This window comes from Neopelma chrysocephalum, unplaced genomic scaffold, assembly GCF_003984885.1.
Source record: "Neopelma chrysocephalum unplaced genomic scaffold, ASM398488v2 Primary Assembly neopelma1_61b, whole genome shotgun sequence".
NCBI classification, from domain to species: domain Eukaryota; kingdom Metazoa; phylum Chordata; class Aves; order Passeriformes; family Pipridae; genus Neopelma; species Neopelma chrysocephalum.
Window position 1 is genome coordinate 385,155 of NW_020897717.1, and position 26,353 is coordinate 411,507.

The 26,353-nt window shown below is 59.4% G+C and overlaps 1 protein-coding gene across 6 annotated transcripts; it reads left to right on the forward strand.

Moving 5' to 3' along the window:
• The first annotated feature begins 6,428 nt into the window (after positions 1-6,428).
• On the forward strand, positions 6,429-25,949 carry LOC113966798 (spectrin beta chain, non-erythrocytic 2-like). Of its 6 annotated transcripts, none has more exons than XM_027681828.1 (33): positions 6,429-7,024; positions 10,118-10,225; positions 11,582-11,737; positions 12,399-12,530; positions 12,649-12,840; positions 12,922-13,005; positions 13,121-13,239; positions 13,394-13,508; positions 13,784-13,870; positions 14,158-14,273; positions 14,451-14,595; positions 14,809-14,912; positions 15,030-15,111; positions 15,256-15,384; positions 15,461-15,592; positions 15,845-16,101; positions 16,272-16,395; positions 16,562-16,756; positions 17,032-17,187; positions 17,675-17,895; positions 18,216-18,393; positions 18,703-18,849; positions 19,056-19,454; positions 19,804-19,923; positions 21,013-22,554; positions 22,952-23,032; positions 23,258-23,344; positions 23,468-23,559; positions 23,771-23,856; positions 24,401-24,467; positions 24,588-24,751; positions 25,048-25,182; positions 25,394-25,949. In XM_027681828.1, the coding sequence occupies exons 1-33, from the start codon at positions 6,596-6,598 to the stop codon at positions 25,627-25,629; spliced, it is 6,417 nt and encodes a 2,138-aa protein (XP_027537629.1). In that variant the 5' UTR covers positions 6,429-6,595; the 3' UTR covers positions 25,630-25,949. The 6 variants fall into 6 exon arrangements, with proteins under 6 accessions (XP_027537629.1, XP_027537633.1, XP_027537630.1 ...); XM_027681832.1 differs by having other exon boundaries at positions 17,780-17,895; XM_027681829.1 differs by having other exon boundaries at positions 15,259-15,384.
• The last annotated feature ends 404 nt before the right edge of the window (positions 25,950-26,353 follow it).

The window sequence follows — 26,353 nt, forward strand, 5'->3', positions numbered from 1 at the left end:
GCCAGATGTGGGTCTTGCTGTGGGGATGGAGGGGATCCATATCTCCTAGGACTTTTCTAAAGTCACCTCTTCCTTTGCTCGAGTATCTTAACACTGACACATGGGGCACCACCATGTAAGAGGGATGGAAGGGAGCACAGCTCTTAAAGGAAAGTGTCTTGGGGAGGCTGAGGAGGGGAAAGAGGATCTACTTGGATAGGATGGAGTTAACCATGGATCTGGGAATGGAGGGCAGCCAGGAATTCTGGCCCCTGGAAAAGGACTGAAAGAGGTAATGTAACCCTGGGTAGAGTCTGTGGGAGGTGGATGTTTTCCCCTGCTTCCTTTGAGGCCATGCCAGTTATAGTTGGAAGCAAAAGCCTTCCACAAAAATGACAATGGAGTGCCGTGGGGTGAGACTTTTCATAGCATGGCTCAGAGCAGGACTTGTCAGTGTGTCTTGCCCCTTGCTCACACCCCAGAAGGGCATCGAAGCCCAGATGGCCCCAGAGGTGCTCAGCACTTGGAAGAGGAGTGACCTTGCATACCTTATCCATCCCAACATCAATATCCCTTACATAGGTGCCCTTTGGACCAGCCCAGCTCTCTGGGACCAGTCTCCCCACTGCATAGCAGCACCCAGCCCTGGGACAAGCCAACCTGGCTCAGAGCACAGATGGCAGAGGTGTGACAGCAGGAAGAAACGACCCCTCAGCTGCCCCCCAGGGCTGCCCTCTCCTCCAGAGGCTCTCCAGGGCTGGATAGAGGTGGGCTACTTGCACTTGTCTCTTGACTACCTGTGAGCTGAGCTGCCCCTTGTGGGGTGGGAGTACCATAGGGCTTACCAGCCCAGCCTTCCTGCTCCTCCATGCAGCCCCAAAGCCCCTGTGAAACAAGGGCTCAGGTGGGGATGGAGCACAGGGGCAGGCATACAGAGCTGTCACTGCTGTCCCAGCTGCAGGGCCTTGTCACACGCACACAGGCCCCATTGTAGGGCATGGTGACATCCTGGCTTTGGGATGACAAGTGCCCCTGGCATAGCCTTACCAGAAATCCCCTCCCTCCCTCTGGGTGCCAGCTGGCAGATCCCTTCCCTTGCAGCCCGGCATCTGGCAGGCCCAGGATCGCAGGGGGGTGGCAGGCAGGGGGGGCTTCCTCAGCTGCCAGCTAATGCCGCAAGAAGTGGCCTGGCTCATCCTCCTCCTTGCAAATGGGACAAGGAGGATGCCCAGCAGAGTCCTTAAATGCTGGTCTGAGGTGAGAAGCAAGGGGGCAAGATGTGACCAAAACTGCTCTTAGCTTTGGGTTTGTCCTGTGACGGCCCCTAGCCAGTGAGAGCCAGCCCAGTCCGCTCCTGCCTTTCCCACACGTATCCCATAGATCTGCTTTGGGTGGGAGTGCATAAGGTGGGCTGGCAGCACCCATGGGTGCACAGCACCACTGCTCCGGCTCCCCAACATCGCAGTCTTTTCTGCACCCCATTCCTCTGCCTCCCACAGCCCAGAGCTGCCTGCTCATCCTGGGGTTTCCCCTTCTCCCACCAGCTGCTCATGTCCATCCCCCAGGCATGGAAGGGGGGCCAGGACCACAGCCCATCCCCACCTGCCCCCACCAGCTGCCCTGGCAGCTGGGCTCTGGCCCCGTCTCCCCCTTGGCTATGCTTCACTCTGCGCTGGGCCCACGGCTGCGGGAATGTCATTCCCGTCGGCACAAGGGGCCTTTGTGCAAGTGGAGACAGGGTGTGGGGGCCCAGCCCAGCATCCCAAGCCAGGGCTGAGAAGAGCCACAGCTGAGGGCATGCGGGTGGGCAGCAGCTGACACCAGCATGGCCCCACAGCTCCCACCAGGCTCAGTGGCGTGTCCACTACTGCAAGGGCTGTCAGGGAGGAAAGCCCTCTCCCCATCCTCTTTGTCCCTCTGACACCAGCAGCATCCTGCAGCCACCACCAGCCCAGGAAGCAGCACCAACACCAGTACAGAGCTGGAATCACCTTAGCAAGCCTCGGCACCTGTGCCAAAGGATGCTATGGGCTCAGACACCGTACAGGGGGATTGGGAGGACTCGGGCAGGTGGCAGGGGCCAGGAGTACCAGGCAGCAGCTGCTGGATTCGGTCTTTTCCAACAGCTGCTGTCTCAGCGCCAACAGCAGGGAATGTGCATGGGCTGGGGCTTTCCAGGGCCTGGCCACAGTGTGTTAAACAAACTATTTATAGTGTTCACATCCCTCCTTGGCAGGAATGGCCTGCGTTACTCCTGCACGGGGGTTGGGTGCTTGGGTGCCACCAGTGTCCCCACCACCAGCACCCTCTGGGGTCCCTGCCAGAAGGGTAAGGTCTCCTCAAAGAAAAGACTCTGGCCACCTCTCATCTTGCTTCCCCACCATTTCTATAAGCTCCCAATGCTATGCCCAGAGCAAGATGTGCAGCAAATCTCATACACCTTGCGAAGAGGTACCAGAGGGCTATGCCCTTCTTCCCAGCATTCCTGCTCTCTGCTAAATCCTTTGGAGCCTTTATCGTGCAACAGCCTCTTTGAGCATGAGCAAGTGCCAATGGCTACTCTGTCCCCTGTGCCTGCCTCTGAGATGGCACTAGGGTCTTGCTGTCCCATGAAGCAGAAATGCTGTTCTGGGAGCAGGCTGAGTGCTGGCAGGTTGCTCATGGGACAACAGCCAGGGACCCGGCCCACTCCCAAAGCCTGCGCCAGCTTTGCCTATTGTCTGACAGGGCACAGGACTGCTCAGAAGACACTCCTTCCACCAACAGGCAGCACTAACCAAGAGGAGTTGTACCAGGAGGAAGCACAGCTGTGTCCAGTCCAAAGGCTGGCATGTCCCACACCCATGACCCTCCAGCTGTGCCTCCTACGAGGTGGTCTCCCAGTGGGTCATCCTCTCCCAGAGGAGACAGAGGCATCGGCTGTCTGGGATCTGTCCAGAGGATGTGTGAGCTGTGAACTCACCCCTGCTCAGCAGCTAGAAGGAAGCTTTGAATAAGCCGAATCTCCAGGGCTTTGGGATGGCAGGGAGAAGAGAGGACAGCTCTACACAGTCCTGCCACCACTCTGAGCACAGACCCCTATGTGGGCTGCTTCCAGCCCTGCTCTCTCATTGCCAGTGCTGCTCCATCCACAGGCTTCCCAGAAACCCACACTGCCCTTTCACTGCCCAGGGACATCTCCTGCTCCTTGTTTGCTGATGTCCAGCTGCTAGCTGATCATCTGAGAGAAGTAAGTGCTATGGAGGGATATACAGTCCCTGTTTGGACTCAGGAAGTGGATCTCAGCCTTTCCCAGCAATTAATAGGGGATACTTGGTTGTGCCATTGGTTGACAAAGAAAACGGATGCCTCCAATGAAGCAGCCGTGACAGGTACCCAGCAAAACAGAAGCCAACCACCTGGTGAATAATTTTGAGCCCTCCTCATGGAGAGGGATAAAGGATAGATAATAAAAAGTGTTGAGAGACAGAGCAGTGACTGCAGGACCAGAAAGTCCTCTGTGGATCAGAGAAGTTACAGCAAGCCTCTAAGTGCCTTGGCCCAGGAAATGCACAGGCACAGGAATCTGCTGCCCTAAATCTTGTGTTTCAAAGTAGATACTGGTGTGATTTCATTTTCTTTTAAGGTTGTATTCTCTTCTCAGCTCTGTGCCTGACTTGACAGAGGAGCAGGTTTATGTCCCTTCACCTCCCTGGGCTGTACTTTTGCCCAACTGTGAATGGAGGCTAAAGACCCTGACCTTCCAGACTCAGCAAAGGTCTCTGCATTTTTGGCAAGAGACAAAAATCTGCCTTTTACAAGTCCCAAGAGCAGTGAAGCCCTGCCCCACCTTTTGCCCAGTGCTGGAATGTTGCAAGCATCTGGCTCTCAAAGCAGGGTGAGAGCCTCATGTGCTCCCTCCCTGGGAAGGAACAGGGTTCTGCAGAGGCCACACACTGGAGTCCCTTTGTTCCCAAGGGATTTGCCGTCCCATCCGTTGTGTACCTCTGCAACATTACACTCACATGCAACATAACACTCAGAGGCAATGCCCCCAGCAATGTGCTGCAACACCTCTGCTGCAACATGTCTGCACTTGGCCAGCACCTCCCCTTCCCCTGTGGGACTGGAGGACAGGATTCCCCCGGCAGGGATGGTAGGATGGTCAGTTCCCCCAGCTCAGGCAGGGCTTTTCCTAGTAAGATGCTCCCAGGCGAATAAGATCTCCACTCTTCTCCATCACTGTGGTCACTAACACTGACCTGGGGTGCTGCACTTTTCATCCCAGTGGTCCCCAGCCTGCACAGAGAGTAAGACACTGCGAGGGCCCACTGCACAGGGAGATGATATTCCCACTGGAGTTGTACTGCTGGGGAAAATCGAGGCACCAAGTGAGGCACTGACTTGCCCCAGATCAGCTGCAGCATAGTGAACCCAAGAGTCTGAAGAGCAGGCCAAGCATTGCACCCACTGCCTCCCTGATCAAAGGGGAGAAGCTCCCTCCCAGGGAAACATAAGCCCTGACACAGCTGCAGCAAAGCTTTGGCTCCTGCTTCCTTCGTCTGAGCTCTTCCCACTCCCCGAACCACCATCAGCATGGGGATGGCGGCAGCACAGGGCAGAGCAGTGCGCCTGCTCCAGGGCCTTCTGACCACGGCAGACCAGGAGCCTGGGAGCCTCCAGGAGGTCAGTCCCAAGGGGCTGACATCAGCCCTGGTCCTTGAAGCTCTGGGGCTGTTGGCAAGCTGTTTCTGGTTTCAGCACATGGTGTCCCTGCGAGGCACAGCCAGCCTGCTTTCCTCATCATGGCTGGCTCCCTGAGAGCAATCTGTGGGGCTGGGAAAGGTCACCCTGGCTGAACCAACCACCCTTGGATGGGACGCACTGGGCACGGGACAGCTTACAGCAGGCAGGCAGGGAAACGGAGCAGTAGCTTTCAGTCAGTCCCTCGTGTCTGTTCATTCTCCTAAATTCTTCTTGAGTGAGAGCCAAGCGTAGGGACTTGGCAGGGTTTTTGAAGGGAACAACAAGGGAAGGAAATGAAGACAGACAGCCACCAGGAACAAAACAAAGGTTAGGAGCAGGAGGGAAGTGGAAGGGCACAGACGTGACCATGGACCTTCCTGCCTGTACCCTCACCCTGGCTAGCTTGTGCTCCCCGGCTGCTTGCCACAAGCTAACTCAGCTTGGGAACACAGCTGGAAAGCACAGCACACTGCTTACCATCCTGCTCTGGAGCCCCACATGGAGCCAGATCAATGCTCTTTCTCAGGGGAGTACCCATCTGCTCCTCAGGATGTTGTGCCTTAGGCCATCCCTTGCCCATTCTCTTGTTGGCCCACCTGGCCTGCACTCCTGGCCCACATTCCCAGTCCTTGTGGGAGAAGGGTGGCAATTGCTTGCACTGTCTGGGAATGACAGGCAAGTGTATTTTGGACTCAGCTGCCTGCCCAAGGGCTTCAGCAAAGACCTGTAGTGAAATAGAACTCCATCCTGCCGGCCCACATTTCTGTGGTGGGCAGATGTTGATCCTCCTTCGCCCCCCTTCTTTCCCCAGCGCTGCCACCCTAACAAATGGGGTCTTGGCTGCTAAGCAGTATCACTTACAGGGAGCATGTGTCTAGCCTGGGAGGAGGGGGCATTTAAATGGACAGCTGGGGTTTTTTTGTTGTTGCCCCTTGCTCTGGAGCTGTTCCTGCCATTCGGGCTGGTGGCAGGGCCACGTTGGGGTAGCTGAGCAGTCCAGGCTCCTCTAGGACAAAGGCCTGAGTGGTGGAAGCAGGAAGGATCCGAAGGAGGGTAAGAGTCACCAGGGCAAGAGGTGGGCAGCAGTTCCCTCCAGCGCTTCACCCTCGAGCCTGCCCCAAGCAGCGCCCCACTCTCAGGAGGGTGCAGACCCCCCAGGATCCCGCTCGGCTCAGAAGTTCCAAAACGTGAGGAGCTGCCGGGCACCCCCCGCTCCGCCAGGTTAGCTCAGGGGTCTGACGGTGCGCCCGCAGGCCCGGGGGGCAGCATGCCCGCCCCGCCGCTGGCCGCCCCGCTGCTGCGCGCCCTGCTCGCCCGCCTGCTGCCACTGGCCCGCCGGCGCCTGCTGCCGCCTCTCCGCCGCCTGGGGCGCCGGCTGCGCTCCCGGGAGAGCCGCCAGGCCCTGCTCACCTGCCTGCTCTGCCTCCTCAACCTGCGCAGAAAGGCGGACGACTGAAACCTGCCGGGCACGAGCAGGGACGGGACGGGACGGGAAGGGAAGGGACGGCATCGCCCGAGCAGGGCAGGACAAGGCGCGGCGCCTTCCCCCGCCTCCCCGGCCCGCCGCGGGAGGAGGGACCGGGCAGGGGAGGGGACGCGCCCCAGTGGGGGCGGAGGGTCCGCCCCAGGCAGCCGAGGCGGGACGGCTGTCCGAGCCTCGCCGCTCCGGCCATGGGAGCTGGGCCGCCCCCCGCCCCGCTGCCCCCCGCCGCGGGGCTGCCCCGCTGCTGAGCGCCGCCGCAGCCGCCCGCCCCGGCGAACGAGCCGGCGCCGCCCGGGCGATCTCCATCACCCGCTCTCCCGGGCGGCGGGGGCCCCGCACTGCCGCTTAGCCCCACGGTGCCCGGGCCGGGGCTCCCACTGCCCGCAGGCGGCAGCGGGGAGGGCGAGGATGTCGGGCAGCACGGCGAGGAAGGTGCAGCCCTTCACCATCAGCACCAGGCTCTCGCTGCCCAAGTGTGCCGCCGACTTCCCTGGGGCCGCCTGCCCCGGCATCGCCCTCGCCTCCGCCCTGGACAGCCACCGCGGCCTCCGCCGCAGCATCAACGAGCGCATCTCCCTCTACCTGGCTCACGCCCGGGCCGGCCCCGCCGCCCCCGCGGAGCAGCCCCGCAGCCCCGGCCCTGGCGAGGACGGGGGCACCGACGAGGACCGGCTGAACCGCAGCTCCCTAGCCCGCTCCATTAAGAAGATCACGCTGTCCAACCGGTACGGGGAGGCTGGCGCGGGGAACGCGGGGAGACCCGGGGACCCTGCCCGGGTCGGCAGCGAGAGGAACCACAACAACAACAACAGCAGGACAGGGAAAGCTCAGTTCAAGGTAAGTGATCCCAGTACCTGTGCCCTGCTCTCTCCCCGTCTTCCCTGCAGTTCCCCATTCCTGGCTGCCAAGGGATGGGTACGTCCTGGAGAGTCTGCGGCCATCCGTGCTTCCTTGTCCCCATGTCGTCAAGGCAGCACTCGCTGCCGGGGTCCTGGGGGTAGTTGTTTTTTCCTCCCATGTGCCCCCCATGCACTTCTGTGTACCATCAGGTATAGAGGTCTTTGCGGGTGAGTGGAGATGAGCTTTCCCCAGGGCTAAGATGAGCTAAAAAAGCCCTGCCCCAGAGCCTGGCTACGGAGGGCTCAGCTCTTGGAATGCCTGTGATGATGCAGCTGTGTGTGGGGAGCTGGGAACTAGTTCTCCCATTTACCAGAGGGGAAACGGAGGCTAGGAGAAGGGAAGTGACTCATGAAGGGCCACACAGCCAGGCAAATCTGGGACAAGGCAAGGAACAGGACCCAGGGCTCCCGGCACCCACTCCAGGCACGGAGGTACAAATCCATCAGTGCCAGAGCCCGGGAGACCCCCTGTGTGGCTGGGATGGAGCGGAAGACAGCTTGGAGACCTCAGCATTGCTGGCAACAGCAAGCAGGAACTCCTTGGGCTTTAACCCTGACCTGCAACAGCTGGTTTCCCGGCAGGATAGCACTAGGGAGAGCTACACAGCCTACTGCCAAAGCCCTCGTCTTCATTGCCAATAAAGGCCAGGCACAGCCTCGCAAGAGCTGCCGCTTCCTCCAGCACGCAAGCAGCTCCTCGCTGGGCGGCCGGAGTCTGCGCAGCCCAGGGGGCATCGGCATGAGGGCTCCCCTCTTTCATATAAGGTAGGGACATGTGCTGGGTGCTGTGGGACTCCCAGGAGGCTGCCAGGATCAGTGCCTCCTCCCTGTCCAGCATGGGCGTGTGGAGCTGGAAGAGGAGGGCAGGCTAGAAGATGGAGCTTTTGGAGGGAGAGAGGGAGCCAGAGCTCAGGGGAAAACATGTGGGATGACAGCCAGAGGAGAGAAGGATGCTGTCTGCCACACAGGGCACAGTAGTGCTTTCCCAAGTGTGCCCCCCAACCTGTGGCTCTTGCCTTTCACTCCTGCCCTGTAGGAATAAGGGGCTCCTCCAGGATGAGCACAGTGCAACCCAGGAGGGTCTGGCCCCACTCTTCTTTCTTGTGGGACGTCACTGGCACCTACTCTTCTACGGGAATGCAGCAAGCATATGTGCTGTGTTAATTTTACTTTTAGAAAGGAAAAGAAGCATTTGCAGAGGAGGCAGCTGAGGCTGCTGCACTCGTTTCACATGTGGCTTTGCTCATATTGTGAAGCCTGGGGTCCTCCTGGGGAGCATTTAGCACAGCACCTCATGGATGCTGAGGCAGGCACAGCTCCTTCTCCCAGCCTTCAGTTGCTGAGAGAGTTTGTTGTTTTGCCGGATCGAGGACCCAGCTCCAGCCAGAGGGACCAAGGAGGGGGGGCTGTCCTGGTGGAGCAGCTCTGCGGGAAGGATGAAGTCATCCTTTTGCTGGCAGCCCTGTTTTTCTGCAGCGACGGATCGTGAGACAGGGACTTTAAATAAAGCTCCTGTGTCACCTGCAGGGTTGTCTCCCACAGCTGAGCCATGGTGGCTGGCGTGGGACGCTACTGCCTAGAAGAGGGGCTTCCTAGGGTCTTATGCTGCACAAGCACTTCACTTTTAGCTCCCTGTCATTCCCTAAATGTGCATCCAAACCTCTCAGCCCCGTGGTCAAGCAGGGGTGTGCCTTCCCCTTCTGGTACCCCCCTTCTGAGTTCTCATTGTGCCTGCTGAGCCATGATTCAGCCTCATACCCTGCCTGCTCTTCCTGCTTGGGATGGGATGATGTGGCGTGGTGCAATGGTCTGTCCTCTGCAGCCACCAGCTAGGCTTTGCAGGCCCCTGGAAAGGTCCGGTGGTGCTATTCTCCAAGGGGTTATAGGGCTGTTGGGATGTTTGTGGGGCTCTGAGCCTTTCTGGTGGCAGCAGCTTTTATGTTGGGGGCTGCCATCCGTGTTGGGACTTTTCTGCAGTCCTGCAGAGATGGTAGGAAGCCACATTCTGTGCAAGCAGGGAGTTCTGATCTGCCTGGGTTGGTTCCCCTTCAGGCAGTGTCTCCAGTTTGCAGTGGCCTGAGCAATGGTAGGCTGGCTCTGGCTCTGGCTCTGGCTGATCCAGCACCCCATTTGCTGCCATCTCAGAGGAGGGAGTGTTGGAGCAGCACACGTTGCCCACCACCCTGTTCGTGTTGCCCTGTGCGTGCTTGGAAGGCTGTTAAGATAGAGACAGCAAGGTGGCCCCAGGGAGGGAGTGGAAAGAGATTCCTAAGTTGGCCTGCTATATCCAACAGCCCAAGAAAAGATCTATCTGTAGAGGATGAGACTTAATGCCCTTGGGCATGATCCAAACAATCCCACACACCTCTCCTCCTGGGGCTGGGCTCCATTAAGGATAAGGTAATGTGGAGTTCATCCTGGACCTCCTCTCTTTGTCTGGCTGCAGTTCCTGGACTTCCTTCCTCCTGCCTCTCCTGCTTCCATCCTCACTCCTGTCCTGTGGGAGCCCTTCCCTGCAAGCCAGCTGCCCCCTTAACTCTTGTCTCCCAGCTAGGCTGAGTGACTGGGGACTGGCAGCTGAGAGGATTCAGGTTCATGATGATGTAGTTAATGTCCTCCTGTGCCCTTGTGCCTCTGCCCTCCTGTCCTGGAGGAGGCCAGGGGAGTCTCACTCTGACCATCCTTAGTTGACCAGGGACCAGTCGTGCTGACTAAGTGGGTTTCTGCTGGCTTTGGAGTCAATTCAAGGGGAACAGTGGGAGCTAAAATGGAGAAGGTGCTGGATGAAGCAAGCTTAGGAGCTCTTCCCACTTGCTGAACCTGTGGCAGGAGCTGTGGATGCCATTTGGAGGAGCCTGGCCTAGATGCCTAAGGAGGGGTGGGCAAGAGCCCAGCCAAGTAGTGTCTGGGTACTGCCAGCAGCCTCCTCTGGCCCAGGACAGGGGGAGGTGGGTGCATGGTCCTCTGTCCCCTGCAGCTGCTGGGATGGTTGAGCACTACCAGGCTCACAGCTGTGCCTTCCTGCCTCTAGGTCTTTCTCAGGAAGGATGTGAATGCAGAGGACGAGCAGCAGGAGCCTGGGAATCTTCAGGCCAGTGTTTTCTGCTCTCCAGTGGACAGATGTTCTCCCTATTATGCGGTATGTCCCTCTGCCCTCACCATTTAGGGGGGCCTGATGTACAGCTTGGAGCTGAGCAATGATGTTGGTTGCTGGTTGTTTGCCCAGGTGTGGATGGAGCCTCACCTCTTTGAGTGAGTGAGGGGACAACCTGGGCATTATGGGTCAAGGGGTCAGCCCCCTGGCCAGCATTCACAGGTTTTATTGCTTCCAAGGGAGCCAGATTATGGGCTCCTCCAGCCCTGGACAAGTCAAGAGACTAAAGATCCCAGAGTCGCAGGAGGGCCTCAGAATCTGTGTTGCTATTAAAAAAAAAAAAAAAGATAGAGGATTTCTGTAGTTCTTGTGGTTAGGCAGAGCAGGCTTTCAAAAGTGACTCTCATGCTGTCAGCAGGGCAGCACATGCCAGAGTGCTTAGAGAGCCTGAAACAGTTGCCTGAACCCCACTGCTCTGCAGGCTCCTGGGAAATTGCGCCCTGATGGGCCTGGAGGCAGATGGGACACTGTGGGGCAGCTCACACCCAGTCCTCTCAGGGTGGGAGGGCTGTCCCAGGCTGACCCCAGGAGCAATTTCTGCCTGGTGAGAGGAGGCAGTAAGCCCTGCACCTTTTGGTTCCTCCTGAAGATGCTCAGTTTCCTGTTTGCCACCAGTTAGTGTGTGGTCAGATCCCCATCCCTGGGCAGAAGGGTGGGAAGTGAGTGCCCGGGTGATGGTGCTGTCCCCTGGGCTGTGTGCAGCTGGGGCTGGGGCTGAGCTTGGATGAGGGCCAGCACTTTCACTGGCTGACCTTTGATGTCACCGCTGGCAGAGCTGGAACCCTGACAGAGGGTTTCATCAGTGTCAACTGCCCACAAGGCCAAGTCCCACGGGAGACACTGTGCTCTCTGCCCCCTCCAACCACTCACTGGGGATGGGGATCTTGGGTGCCCCCAAAGGAGTGGTGGGTCTTACCAGGGACCTGCCCCATGGCCTCTCCATCCCATCCCGGGCAGCATCCCCCAGGGTGACACCAAATGGAAGCTGCAGACATGAATGCTTGCAGAGATGTGCAGCCTCAGGCTGGAGAGGCAGCAAGGACTACCTCCACCTCCAGTGTTGGTGTAGGGACCAGCCTACGTGCTGGATTGACCCAGGGCTGAGGAACAGCCCAGCAACTCCTGCTGGGGTTCCAAAAGCTACCAGTGTGGCCCTGGTAGAGGGGAACAGTGCCTCACTTTGCTGGGGTAGAACCCCAAATATGTTGTTAAAGGAGTGGGATCAAGGACAAGGCATGCTTAAGTACTTTATTTCCAAAATGCTCCTGGGAGGTGATGAGAAGGGCTTCCTGGGGCATCACACTGATACCCCCCATGCCCCACCACCTCTGCTCTCCCCAGCTGGCAGGATCCCCAGTGTCGTCACCCCAGAAAGAGAGTCCTAAGGGCAAGGAATCCGCTGCAGCACCAAGATGCAGTGGGCGAAGCACAGTGGGAGCAGCCCTCTTCCTCGACCCGAGTCCTCTGGTAGCCCAGTTCAACCGGGAGATGCTGCAGGTGAGGCCAGCCTGGGCCCTCGCCCAAGGAGCTGCGTGGGAAGTGGGATGGGGGGGCCACCAGCAGCCTTTCATGTGAGCTGTGGGGTGGGGTGCTCAGCAGGGAGGGTTGAACTCCCGGCCCCGAGCGAAGCCATGCTTGTGGCATGAGATCATGTTTGGCTGCCTCTCCCTGGCTGTCAGCCCCAGGGAGAGGGGGTCAGCCCACACCAGGGCCCTGCTTCCTCTCCATGTGCACATGCTCCTCCCAACCCCCATCCTCCTCCTCCTCTCAGATCATGTCCCTCCCCAGCAGCGTGGGAACCGAGATAGTGGGGCGGGCTGCTTCCATGCCATAGTGGGAAGAGTGCATGGAGGTTTGCAGTCAGGAGCAGGGTGCAGGGAAAAGAGATGCTTTGTGCAGGGATATTCTGCACAGACTGGCCTGCTCGAAGGGGACCCAGCTTCTCCTGCTGGGCTGATGCAGATGCTGGAAAGAAGTGAGATGCTGCTTACCTTCAGACTCCCATTGCCATGGATGCTGTCCTGAGCACCCTTGCTGGCCTGTTATTAGCTGACAGGGTGCACTCCTGTCCCTGTCACAGTTAGGGAGGGTTTGGGCTTGGGTCCCCACAGCCATATCCTTGAGGCTCTGGTGCCATGTGGCTCTTCCTACATTGCAGGCGGAGGGCTGGGTGCGAGGCAAGTTGCGGGACCTAAAGGACGGCTGCGACCTCCAGGACTGGGAGGAGGTGGCTCAGACCTTGCAGCGGGACATGAAGGATTTTGAGAACACTCTGATAAAGCTCAACCAGGTGAGGCCAGGCTGTGGCATGGCTCCCATTCCCCACAGCACCTGTGTCCCTGTTGCATCCTCTGCAGTGGAGGGTCCCTGGGAACCGCTGATGCTGAGCGGGTCCATTGGCCCCACAGATGGGCGAGCAGCTGATGTGGCAGGCAAGCCCCAGTGCTGAGGCAGTGCGGAGGCAGCTGCTGGCCCTACAGGGTCAGTGGCAGCTCCTGAAGCAGACAGCTGCCAGCCAGAGCAAAGCCCTGGGTGGACTACGGAGTCTGCAGGACTTCAACAGGAAAGCTGAGCAGCTGGAGGCATGGATCAAGCACAAGGTGGGGGGGGTGGGAAGCATGGTCTGGGGAAGGGGACAGTCTGGCTGTCCCCCCACCTTCTCACACCTTCCCCTGGCCCAGGAGGAGAAGCCATCTCTGGCAGCCCTCCTACAGGAAAGCCCAGACAAGATCCAGCTCACCCGCCGCATCCTTGACTTGAAGCAGGTGAGAGGCTGCTGGGGGGCTGCCGGCATGTGAGGGACCCTGAAGCTCATAAGGCTGGGGCATAGCACAGGTCCCTGAGGAGGGATGCTGATGTCTTCCTCTCTGCTCGGGCCAGGAGGAGCAGCAGTTCCAGAGTCTGCACAAGGAGGTGAACAGTCTGGCCCAGAAGCTGGAGAAGCAAGGCAAAAGCGAGAGCAGGAACATCTCAGCCCGGCGCAAGCACCTCAACAAAACGTGAGCAGAGGACACATAGGCTTAGCAGGACCAAGCCAAGCACCAGGAGCTGACAGGCTGGGAAGCAGGATTCCCCAAACCTGCTGGCCCAGCTCTGCACAGCTCCCCAGATAGGCACGGACTGCCCTTCAATTTTCCTCTTCCACTTGCACAGGTGGCTGCGGCTGCAGGGGACTCTGAAGGAGCACCACGAGGCTCTGCAGCTGGCCCTGGAGGTGTCCGCCTTCTTCCAGCAAGCGGATATACTGCTCGGGGCCATTCATGCGAAGGTACCCACACTGGAGCCAGGTGCACCCTGCTGTGCGGGGCTGTTGCGTGGCCTGAAGGAAACTTGGTGGGCAGCACCTTGCCCTTGTCCCCCGTGTGGGGGCTACTGCGGTCCCAGGACTCTCAGCCTGAGGCTTGGAAAGGGAGCTGGGGGTTAGAGCCTGATATAAGAAGGGGAGCCAGAGTGGCAAGTGTGGCTTTGCACTGTTCCTTTCTGCTGGAGCTGAGAGCAGGGCACCATCCTCCTCCTACTGCTGACTGCAGCCTATTCTTACAGCAGAGCAGTATCTGCGGCACAGGGAAGTCAGTGGAGGGTGTGCCATGCCAGGATCGGGATGTCAGGGACATAGCCAGCCAGGTGATGGTAAGTGCAAGGCTCTGCTTCATCCTGTGAGCCCTGGGGAGCATCCCAGCAGAGGGGGGATGTGTGCCTTCCCAGGTCAGCTCTGCCATCAGCAGGGCTGGGGACACTATGGACACCCCACAGCTGTGTGGGTGGCTGAGGTTGTGTGATAAATGGGGGAGCCTCCACAGGGACAGCAGAGGACTGGGCTTGGCACTCACTGCCTCTCCTGCCCCCACAGGACCGGCGGTAGTTCATCCCTAATGAGCCCTGCCTCCATCACTTCCCAGCTGCTCTCTCTTCTCCAGATGCTGGATGTGACCGTGTCCCAGCTCCTAAACCTGCAGCCCAGCCTGGCAGCCCAGGTCACCTCAAAGCACCAAGATGTCAAGGAGAGCTGGGCACAGCTCCAGCAGGCACTGAGGTAGAGCACAGCCAGGCAGGAGCCCCATGACTGCAATCCCAGCCCCCCAGCACTGGAGCCAGAGGCTTGGGAAAGACCTGGATTAGCCCCTGGCAGGCTGTCTCTGGGGCACCAGTTCCACTTAGGGTGTCTATTCATCCTCTGCTCCACTGGTCCTCCCTTGCCTCCCATTCCCAGGTCAGAGAAGGCTCCAGCGCTGGCAAACATTTCACCGGCGAGCAAAGCTGTGGCTCTGAACATTGAGCCCCGAGGAGATAATAGCAGCCATGGGACTGTGGGGAAGGAAGCAGGAGCCAAATGGACAAGAGGACGCGGGAGCATGGTAAGCATCGTCTTCCTTCAGACATCTCCTGCGCCTCCACTTCAAGAAGACAAGGAAGCCTGTGGGAAAGGGGTTCAGGTGTTGGGAAAAGGCCAAGCTGAACACGCCTGGATCCGGTACCACTGCTTATGGGAGGTGATAAGTGCTAGGCCCAGGGCAAAGCGGTGCACATTTTGGGCTGGACAAGAAGAAATGCGAGCCTTTGTGTCACAGGTGGCAACAGACTTGCTGGGGAAGATGGCAGAGCACAAGAGAGGGGAGGAGATCAGCCCTGGCTCCCCAGTGGGACAGCCCCCTCATGGAGGGGACAACAAGAGGTACCAGCTTGTGGAAGTGGCTGTGGGAGTGGCATGGAGTCAGAGGGAACAGGGATGGGGGTCCCCTGTGCAAGGGGGGACCTTGCAGTCCTGACTGTCCCTCTCTTCTCTCTGCAGGAGGAGGAGAGAGGCAGAAACTGAGTGGGGAATGCAGCAGCTGGAGGTCCAAGTGCAGGATGTCTGCCAGGCAGTGAATGCAGTAATGTCTCCCCAAGAATTCCCTTTGCTCCCTCTGCATCCCCCTCCCCTATCAGGGGAAACAGTGTTGGGGGAGGACTGACTTCCCTGACACCTTCCTATCCCTGGTCTGGGTACTAACCCAGCATGTCTCCCTGCTCCTCAGCAGACTCTGTCCCTGTACGATGAGAGTGTGGGTCCTGGAGTCTCCCCATGTCCTGTGGAGAGCCTGAAGGCAGCACGGATACAGCAGAAGCCCCTGGACCACAGCTCCAATGTCAGGGCTGTGCTCCTGGTGAGCCCCCCCCGGGTGTAAGGTGGGGTGGTGACACCAGGTGGGGCCCATCCTAACTGCCCTCCCTGCCTCCCAGGAGGGGCCAATGCCAGGGAGACCCCCGGGGAGCCCAAAGGTGAAGGCCATGCTGCGAGAACTGGGAGAGTTGTGGGAGGACCTGCAGAGGAAGCACCAGGAGAATGGCGTCGTGCTGCGAGAAATCGATAAGGTACATGGAGGCAGGGCTGGAGTGGGCATGGGGTGTGCTCCAATTGCAGCAGCTTGCTTGGGATCAGCAAGTGAGGCCGGTGCCTGTGGGGACCAGAGCTGCAGCTCTGGCGGTCTTGCAGCCTGCACGCTGCTCCAATTGTGCTGCCCAAGCTGCCAGTGCCCCAGGCACCCTCAGCAGGGTGCTAGCATGGCTCCTGCCTCCCCTGGGTGGCTCAGAGCCAGGCTGATGGGGTCCCTGCTCTCCCTGAAGGCACTGAGGCTGGTGGGGGAGCTGGACCAGGCTGAGCGGTGGCTGCAAGCTGTGTCAGGGTCACTCTCAGAACCAGCCGCTATGAGAAGCCCGGCGGAGCTGCGCCAGGACCTGGAAGAGATGGGCCAGCTGGAGAAGCAGCTCCTGACGTGTGGCCTCAAGCTGCAGGCACTGCGGGAGGAAGCAGCAGGCGAGTCGCCCACTGAGCACGAGGGGGCGAGGAAGATGCAGAGGAAAGTGGAGATGGTGGAGGAGAAGTGAGTCATGGGGGAATGTGCCTCTTCCCCAGTCCCTAGGTTGGGTGGGGAGGAGGCTGCTCACCTTGAGGAGGTGCAAGGAGGCACATGATGAGGTGTGAGGAGGAGGATGCTCTCCCTGACTAGGTGCAAAGGCCACCAGCACCTCTGATGGGCACCTATCACCCCAGGTTGGCACATGTGCAGGCAGCCCTGCGGCGCCGGGCAGCAGATCTGCGGGACTCCCTGGTGCTGTCTGAGTTTCTGCAGGACTTACAAGAGGAGGAGGCACAGAACCAGCAGGGATCTGCAGTGGTGAGCAGCATGGCCAGGCATCCCTTGGGATCACACAGCACCTGGGACTGGACCAAGGGTTGGTCTGTGGCTGGCAAGGGGACCCTATTGGGTGCTCCCCTCCAGCCCAGCTGCCTGGGGTGTCACTCCCCATCTCTCTTATACCTGGTGTTTCTGCTGGCTTCAGCCAGGGAGCAGATGCTGCAGCTTGCAGGGGTCTTTTCCCCCACTGTCAGCCCAGGCTGAGCAGCCTCCGAGCAGTGAGGACATGAGCAGCCCCTTGGGAGAGCTGCAGGAGGCTGTGGAGATGCTGAATGATGCAGCGAAGGAGCGGGAGCGGGTCATGGAGGTGGCAGCGGAGATGGAGAGCCTGGAGCATCTGGTAGGGAGTGGAGGCGGGGGGTCTGGGGATGCAACTGGGGGGTCCACCTGGAGCTGGACGTGCCAGCTAGTTGGGAGAGGGCATGCACCTCGGCTGTTCCAAGTGGGATGCATGGGAACTGCTCTGTGCAAGGCTGGTATCCCTGTCTCTCCCTTTTGCAGGTGCATGGCAGGGTGCCCCCAGGCTGGGGTGGGCCAGGGCTGTGGGGCAACTAGTGACACAGTGGGTCCCACAGCACAGCTAATCTCCCTCTGTGTCCCCTCCTGCTCATCCAGGTGGCAGAGGTATCCCCGCAGCTGGAGGCCCTTCGATGCAGAGCCAAGGTGTTGGCTCAAGACATTGCTCGAGCAGAGAGCGGCTTCACCATGGTGAAGAGCGAGAAGGACCTCCAAGGGCTGCAGGGCTTGCTGAGCCGCCAGCAGGAGATGGAGGTGAGTCAGGGGAGCACTGTGGTAGGCTGGTGTCCTGGCTGACTGGGGCCGTTCCAGTGAGGCACTGGCCCCTGGGGGCCCAGGTGTCGTAAGCCTTGGCACACTGTGGCAGGCCAGGCTGGAATTTTCCAGTGGAGCCAAGCCCTGCCCTGCTCCATTCCCCTCTGCTAGCGAGGGCCCAGCAAGGGGAGAGAGCTTGCATCAGCTGCCATGTACCAGCCCCCAGCTGCCAGCACCTTGCTCATCTTCCCACTGGTGGGGAAGCAATTCTTGAAAGCAGGGCAAGGAAGCCAGGCAGTTCTGTGCTCTCTGCCTGTTCTCCCCACCGAGGGTAGCTCTTCCCACTCTCTACAGCCTGTGCGCCAGCATCCTCCCCTCTGTCCCTACATCCTCCCCTCTGTCCCTACATCCCATAATGCAGGGGAGTCCAGCCTGGGTACAGAGGAGTTGGATGCATCCTGAACCTTTTCTGCTTCGTGATCCTCAGCATGCAGTGTCAGAGACCCTGCAGGGACAGTTGGAGGAGCTGGAGAGGGCAGCTGCCCGCTTGCAAGAGTTGTGCCCCGCTCAGCAGTGCCCCGCCAGCCGGCAGGTGCAGGAGACGCTGTGGGCCTGGGCAGGGCTGCGAGAGCTGCTGTGGGAGACCCAGACCCGAGTGCAGCAGGCCAGCCAGCTGTGGCACTTCTTCAAGGATTATTTAGCCATGATGTAAGTGGCAGTGAGCCATCGGGGTTGCTTCTGTGGTGGTTGAGGAGGAGCTGGTGAGAGCATGGCATTGCTGGAGCATGGGCTGCTGGCGGTGCTGGAGCTGTGGCCAGGCATGACCATGGGGAGCACAGAACGAAGGTCTGCACTGGGCCTGCCTGCTGTGGGGCAGCCCTACAGCATCTTGCCCTGCCCCAACAGCCTTACCACTACCCCAGCAAGCTGCTTCCACCCATTTCTGAGCATGGGAATGGCTTCTCTGGGGCCTGTAGGGCTGAGGAGGGGCTGGGTTGTTCCTCAACCTGTCTTTCACGTGCCCACAGCTCCTGGACAGAGGACACACGGGCTCAGATCTTCTCTGAAAGCCCAAGCAGCCCCAGCCTCCCAAAAACTCCATGCGAAGAACTGGAGAGGAGGATTGAAGAGAAGCTCAAGGAATTTGAGGCACTGGCAGCATCAGGGCAGCAGCTGGTGTCTGAGGAGCACTACCTGAGTGCAACAGTAAGGACAGGGGAAATAGGGTCAGGGCAAACTCTCCAAATCCTCTGGAGACAGTCCCTGAAGGAAAGAACAAGGTATGGGTGCAAAGCCCCAGCAAGTGGGATGGGGCCAGCTATGCATCCCTGGGCCTGCTCAGGGCAGGAAGGAGTTTCATCCAGCAGTGGATGCTGAGACCTGAGCTGATGTAACTATGACTGTATCCCACTTCCCAAACCCTCTTAAACTGCTCTATAGTGAAGTATCCTGGTAGGGTCAGTGTCCCTGTGCCAGGGGTCCTTGCAGGCTGCCCAGCATCTCTTCTCCCCTCAGATAAAGGAGCGCTTGGAGGAGCTGCAGAGCATGCTGGGCTGGGTGCTGGTGCGCTGGAGAGCACAGAGGCACCAGCAGGACCTGGAGAGCAAGCAGGAGGACAGGACGGACCCAGAGAGCCCCTCAAGCACATCCCTTACCAGCCAAGTGAGTACCCAGACATGTCGAGACTGTCAGGGAGCATGACCAGTCTCGAGGCTGAGGGTAGCAGAGGCACGGGATGGAATGGGTGGTGCAGAAGTAGAGGAGGGATGTGTGCCAATACCTCTGAGAGTCTCTGAGGTTCAGGCAGGGCAAAGGCTGTTGTAAGAAAGTGCCTTCCTTCACATTCCCTCTCTTGCCTTGCTCCCCAGGAGCAGCACACCTCATGTGCACTGTCCCATCTGGAAAGCGTCCACAGCCCAGTGGAGTTCATGCCCTGCTCCCTCCTTGAGCCTGTGCAAAGTTCAGAGCCATGGCTGCCAGGGGAAACAGCCACCTCCGCACTGGCATCGCCCCTCTCAGAAGCCCCATCAGGAGCAGAGCAGAGCTGGGGGACACCCAGCAGCAAAACACCTCATGGTGCAGGCCCCCCCAAGGAGCCTGTCACCTGGGATCCTGCTGAGACCTCCACGCTGCTGCTGCCACCGCGGGGCCCCAGTGGTCTTGGGGGGACGGTCAACCTCATCCTCAGCGTTGGCAAGAAGGGTGAGAAGAAGAAGGCACAGCCGCTAGCCAGCAGCGAGCGGCCAGGGGAGGAGGCACTGCGGACGGTATGTGCAGGATAGTAGGCAGCTTTGGCAGAACCATGGGTGAGCACCCAGCTCTGCTCCCAGGGCTGGACACTGCCACACAGCCAGGGCAGCTCTCCAGAGCTGTTCCCCCATGCAGACTGGGAGGCTGTGAGGGCTGTGGTGTAGCCCCCATGCTTCAGGCTATTTCTAAGCGAGCTATTGGGGCTGTGTCAGTCTCAGGAGAGGGGCCTTTGACCATGCCAATGCTGAGTGATGCCCGAGGGCTGAGGACCAGCTTGTGCCACCCACTTTGCCTGTGCTCTCCTGCTGCAGCTCCTTGCCCTCACTGCCCTCAACTCTTTGTGTCTCTCTCTTTCCCCCTGCTCAGCTCCCCGCCACTAAACCCTCAGGCTGTAAAACCTTTTGGAAGCGTTGCCAGGGGCTTTTAGGAAACACTTGGGGTAGCTTAAAGCGAAAGAGAAAGCCACCTCACCAGCCAATGGAAGAGGTAATGTTCCAGGGAAGGCTGCATGATGGGGAGAGTGGCTGCATGGCATGAACCTGTCTGCTACCAACCCTCCTGGCCATGCCACTGTGCCCTGTTGGCAGTGGTCCCTCAGGAGAGGGAAAACTCTTACGGTGCTGTGGGCTCCAGAGTGTGGGTGCTGGGGCAGGTGAGAAGAAGGTTCAGATGGGGCTCGCTGCAGTTTGGCCCCCTGTGTAAGTGGTTTTGGTGGCCGTGGAAGGCACGGCATGCTGGTGGCCAGTGGGAGAGCCTCCTGGCTCCATTGCTATGGGGCAGCAGCAGTTCCTTGTGCAGATGACTGAAGAGGGGGCAAGGGTGGATGGGGCCGTGTGACATGCACCTTTTGCCAGGGGCGGGTTTCACTCCAGCTTGCATGGCTTGCAGTGCTGGAGCTGGGAGCCTGGTGATTTGTTCAGGCTTGCATCGGTTTGTTGCTCCAGAGCCTGCGCAAAGGTCTGTGTGTGAGGAACCCCAAGGGCAGCCAGGCTGGGTAGCCTGAGAAAGAGGGCAGGAGGACAGAGGGCATTGAGGCAGGGCGATGGGCTGCCAGGCTGCCAGGAGGGTTTTGGTAATGGCCACCTTCTAGCCTAAGGGGTATGAGGGGACACTGCTCCAGCTCCTGCAGACTCTGGCAGGTGTAGAAACACAGGAGAGGGGCTGTGGGGAAGGGAGGAAAGAGTCTGCACTCAGCCCTTGCCCTTGCATTCGCTGTTCTGCTGCCTGGGGCATGCAAGGGTGGCAGGGATGGGCAGCAGTGACTGCTGTCTCATTAGCCACCCAAAAGTGATGGCTTGGAGGTCAGCAGTGCCAGGGAAAAGCCGTATGGCACAGTCAGCTCCAACTGTACCATATCTGAGGGACTCCATAACAGGCAGAGCTTCCCCTGCCTGCCTCTACCCTGCCAGCACCAAGGTGGGAGCAGCCCTCAGGGGGTTGAGGTGAAGCTGCTCCCAGCTCTGCCTGCCCCCCAGCTCCTTGCTTTTCCAGGTGCAGCATGGAAAGGGGGCAGTTGGCACAGGGTGGTAGAGGCTCCAGCAGTGGGGATCACCTCTCTCTCCTCTGTTTCCCCAGGTGCAGGTGGAGGCCAGGAAAACCTCCACCGCAAAGCAGCCACCCGCTGTCGTCCATCGCCCTCCAACATCCGGCAGTGGGATGCCAGCTGTCTCCCACACCATGCCTAAGGCCGGGGCTGGCTCCCTCTTCAACAGCCTGCAGCGGCGGGAGCAGGCAAGGGCAGAGCAGGCCCAGTTGCTGACGCTCCAGGGCATCATGGGCGAAAGCTCCCTGCGGCCCACACCTGAGGAGCACCATGGCCCCAGCAACACGTGGCCTCAGAAGTATGGTCGGAGGAAGGGGGGGCTGGGGGCAGCTGCTGCTGGACCCCAGCTTGGAGAGCTGCTGCTCTATGTCAGGAACCCACTGGTGCAGGACATTGATGCCGAATGTGGGGCAGCCCCCCAGGACCCCTGCCTCTCTGACCCGAAAACCACATGTCCCCACCTTTCCCTGGGCTCAGTTCTCAGCCTGGAGCTGCCCCGGGATGCAATGGTTCTGGGGTGCCACCGAAGGGCTACAGCATGGCAGCAGAAGGCAGAGGGGCAAGAGCAGAGGCGGAGTGGGGGGATGAGGCCAAGGGAGCCCACAGGCACACATGGGGTTGGATGGCAGGAGGAGGTGGATATGGATGGGTGCAGTCCCCAGGGACCCAGCAAGAGTTTGGGGACATCCCCCAAGAGTGAGCGAGGAACATGGTTTGAGGAGGTGAGCTTCAACCCCAGCTACAGCCAGCACAGGGCATACCGTGCTGGGGAGGAGCACCAGATCCTGCAGCACTCCAGCAGCATTGGTAAAGACCCCCTGGACTTGAGGCCAAGCCAGCCATCCCACATTGGCATGCAGGATGAGTGGGTCAGTCGAGAGGGGGATGAGCTGGCCACCCAACTTGGCCAGGATGGCAGCCCCAGTGCCACTGGCAGGGCCAGGCATCGCAAAGCCACTCGGCTGGAGCTTGGATCATCCCCTGTGAGAACCCCAGGCAGGGCAGGAGCCGTCCCTGGCCCTGCCTCCACACCACGGCCAGCCAGCAGCAGCCAGCCCAGAAGGTCCTCGGCTTCCCCCACCGCCCCTACCCAGCTCTCTGTCTTCGAGTGGGCACTGGCCTCTCCACAGCCTCACAGCCCTGTGCTGGGCACTGAGGAAGTTTGCCATCCTGCCCATGGCCAGTTTGAGGAAGAGGAGGAGGAGCTGCAGGCCATCTGGGATGGGGCAGATGAGCAACGGACACAGAGCCCACCAGGAGGCAGCTGTGCCAGCCAGCAGACAGGGAGCAGGACAGGCAGCTTGCCCAGCCCCAACACCACTGTTGGTGGGCCCCTCATCCTCTCATCAGCCAACAACGTGCTAGTGGCCCAATTCACCCTTCCCACCACTGCCCGGCTGCTCCACAGCCCGCCAGGAGAGAAGAGCCCCAGAGTGGTGCACAGTGGCAGTGGCAGTCCCAGTGGGCTCAGGGTTTCCCCCCACTTGGAGGAGCTGGTGTCTGCAGTCCCCTTGGATGGCTCCAGTGCCTGGGATCGGCGGAAGTATGGGCAAGAAGAGAGAGCGAGCAGCAATGTAAGAGCCACAAGCTAGGGACTCTCCCTCAGGGTCAGGTAGGGGGTTGGGGAACACCCTGGGCAGCGGCTGGGTTACCCACTCCAGCAAATGTGACCGTGTTTGGGGACTTCCTGATTCCAGTGGTCCCTTTGCTCCAGCTGGTGGGGAAGAGCTAGGTGCTGAATTTGGGGTCTCTGCAGCACACACCCCACTGCCAGCCCTTAGCCTTAGCAAAGCAGCACTTCACCCCAAAAGCTGACAAACAACCCAGCCTCTGCCCATGCCAGGAAATTGTTTCTCACTCCCACCTCAGCGTTGCCCATCAGGGATGGGTCAGATAGACCCCATGTGCCTGGAGGCTGGGCTGGCACCATTGCCCTCAATGTAGCTTCGCTCACCCTCTGTCCCATTCCAGGTTCTTCCGGGTAAAATGGAGTTTCAGATGATGGAGGGGACACTGGAAAGGAAGCATGTATTGCAGACAGGAGGGAGAAAGGTACAGGCATGGCTGTGGGGCTTCTTTCGGACAGGGGTGCTGGGACATGGCAGGAAATGTCCAGATTTTGGGGCAGGAGTGAAGCCAGGGATGCTCCTGGAACTACTGGCCATGCTGGGAGGGCAGAGCCCCAGAGGGGCTGGGTTGCATTTTGAGTGGCAGGAGACCACCTGTCTGCTCCCAAACCTGTTGGTATCACAGCTGTCCCCTGCTTGTGTCCCACAGGCCAGCTGCCGAGCCTGGGGCCTCTTCCATGCTGTGCTGATGAGGCAGACACTGTGCTTCTACCAGGACCGCAGGGACAGCCTCAAGGTGCACTGGGGGAGATTTGGGCAACACGGGAGGGAGCTGGCAGCAGCATGCCATTGCTCCCATGGCCAGGAAAGGCAGAGCCATCCAACCCCATTGTTGCTCTTTCTTTCCCTTATGCTGCAGAGCTCTGTGGTGGCCCTTCCCCTGAACCTCTCTGGAGCAATCTGCACCCCAGATGCTGCGTACACCAAGAAGACCAACTGCTTCAGGCTTCAGTGAGTCCCTGACTCAGGGCAGTGGGGTCTTACAGCCACATCCCTCCTCAGTGTGTCCATGCTGGGCCCAGCCAGGGCCAGCTCAGTCTAGTGCTTAGATGAGCATTTCCTTCATTCTTTCACACCTACTTCTCTCCCAGTCTGGTGGGGGCTGTGGTATCTGCACCCCACATCTGTCTCATTGCTGACTTGTTGTCCCCTGTCTCTGAAGGCTGCAGGATGGCTCTGAGTACCTCCTGAGGGCCCCCTCCCAGCCCCTCATGAACGAATGGGTCTCAAAGCTGCAGCAAAACTCAGGTGAGCAACCCTTGCTGGCAGAGCAAAGGCCCAGCTCTATTTGGTTACCATGTTGGTGCAGCCCCTGCAGAGGGGGTCAGAAGAGAAGCAACAAAACGTTATCTCTGATTTATGCATCCTCCTAACCTGCCTCAGGAACAGCAGTTCTCTGCTAGGCAGGATTTGGAGGCTTTGTTTTCATACCACATACGCAGTTATAAATCAGGAATAGCTTGACTGACGTCAGTGGTGCCTCAGCAGCAAAAAATCTGTGTCAGTAAAATTATAATTGCGCCTTGGTCTTCCTCCATCTACTCTGTGGGGCCTGGAAATGCCTTGCTTGCCCTTCAGGCAAGGAGACCTGTAATACTGAAGTTTTCCTGCTGCTGTACCCACACCTGAGGAGGTTCAAGCCCTGCCATGAAATCCAAGGCTCATTGGCAGGACCTACAGGAGGAGGTTGGAGAAGCCATCCAGGAAGCATGGGGACTTGGAGCAGGGACTGACTCTATGGGACAGTCCTGTGCACTGCTAGCACCCAGCAGGATGTTTGCTGTGCCCCCAGGTTTCCCTGAAGTGGATTACTTCCAGGCAGCGGCACAGCATGTCGAGGGCACTGGTGGTACTGGGGGGTGAGTAGCCAGGAGCTGGTTAGCCAGCTCTCACTACAACTCCCACATTTGCTGGTGTGTGCTGCTCCAGCAGGACATCAGTGGGCCAGACTGGTTTAGCTAAATCTCTGCTACTTTCAGTTTCAGCAAGGTCCCCAGCCCTGGGAGCTCCCACCTCCAGGGACATAATCAGGTCATGACCACCAGGAGCCAGGAGATCGTGATGTTACCCTGCTCAAACATCCGGCTGCAGAGGTCTCTGGGCAGCCAGGATGGCCCAACCAAGGGGACTGTGGCAGCAGCAGGTGACTTTCCTGTCTGGCTGGGTTGTCACTGTCCCCCAACTCCTCTCCCCAGCCCAGGGGAGGAGGTAGCCAACTGGTGGAGGCTGAAGGCTGTCGGTCAGTCTTGAACTTAGTGGTATCTGGGCTAGCAGTCCCAGGGTGTAGGGCTTGGGGAAAGGGCTTGGGGAAAGGACCAGTTACTTCCCTTCGCTTCCTGGGATAATGAGATAATAATACATTTCCCTGTCCTCTTTGGGGCTGACACAGTGGTGTCCTGTGGAGGCCTTGCCTTGTGACATGTCTCCATTCTGCTTCAGAGGATGCTCAGGGGGCTGGGCACAAGGAGCAGCAGTGGTCACCCAGAGGGTCACCCGGGCTGTGGGACAACATCTGCCAAGAAGACGACTATGGACTGGTGGCCAACAAGAGGAGGTCCTACTCCTTCACCTCAGGTATGGCCCTGGTTTCACTGTCACTGCCAGGAGATGGCACCACTGCCTCTGTCCTCACAGACAGCCAAGGGCAGATGCAATGCTGCTCCAGCACCCACCCAGTCCTACATACCTCTGCCCTGGGCTGCAGTCCCTCACCTGGGGAGGGCTCTGAGGGGCTGACGGGGCCTGCTGGCACCCTGCCCTCCCCACTGACTGCTCCTTCTTGCAGCGACCTACCAGAAGATCACCCCAGTGGTCATGCCCAAGGAGCCAGTGGAGGCCGGGAGCAGCTACTCAGTCACCCTGTACATAGGGGAGCAAGTGCCAGCCATGCCCCGGGCACGCTGTCACTCCTTTGTGGCCCAAACAGGGAGCTCCCGGGACACGCTAGGGGAGAAGACCACCAGCCCCCTTCGCCCCAAGAACAAATCTGTTTTCAAGAAGTTCTTTGGGAAGAAAGAGTGAGCCCCAGCCACAGGGGAAAAAGGTCCTAGCCTGCCTTTTATCCTTCTCTGAGTACCATCCTGGCATGGTCTCTGCTCCCAGCACCAGTTCACAGCTCACTGCCTCCCCACAGGAGCGAGGCTGTGTCAAGCAGCTCCCCTTCAGCCAGCCCCAGGGCTGCACTGTGCCCCAGCCACCACAACCCCTGGCCTCAGCCTGGTGCTGAGCACCCCTCCTGCCCAGTGCTCTCTCTGAGTGCCACTGGCTCCCCAGGCGTCCTGACGACACACAGCACGAGTGGAGGGGGATGGATGATTGTTTTTATTAAAAAATAAACAGCCGCTTAGTCTGGGAGCTCGTTCATCCAGCAGAACCCCTCTGCACAGGAGGAAAGGGGCTCTGCAAGGTGGTCCTTGCTAAGGAATGGGGGGAACTTCAGATCAGAAGGGCCCTGCAGTGGGCTTTAGTCTTGCTTGGGAAGAAGCCTGAGCCGTCTGGTGCCTCTCACAAAGATGCTTTGTCCTGTGATTCCTCTGTGCCTGCACCCAGCCCAGCTAATCCTACAGGGCACCTGGGCCCCTTTTCCCTGCCATGGGAGCTCGGCAGGGAAATCACTACCTACAGAGTAAATCCTGCTGCCTGCACAGCCCTGCCAGGCCTGTCCAGCCTTCCTCTCTCGCAGAATGGCTGCTAGCCCAAGTCACAGCAGGTGAATGCTCTGTGCCATGGAGGGAGCCAGGGGAGT

Bases quoted from the DNA above. Each gene is read 5' to 3' on its own strand.
- LOC113966798 (XM_027681828.1), top strand. From the start codon at position 6,596: ATGTCGGGCAGCACGGCGAGGAAGGTGCAGCCCTTCACCATCAGCACC. The intron at 14,913-15,029 runs GTACCAGCTTGT...TTCTCTCTGCAG, and splicing joins CATGGAGGGGACAACAAGAG to GAGGAGGAGAGAGGCAGAAA. The intron at 23,345-23,467 runs GTGCACTGGGGG...CTTATGCTGCAG, and splicing joins ACCGCAGGGACAGCCTCAAG to AGCTCTGTGGTGGCCCTTCC.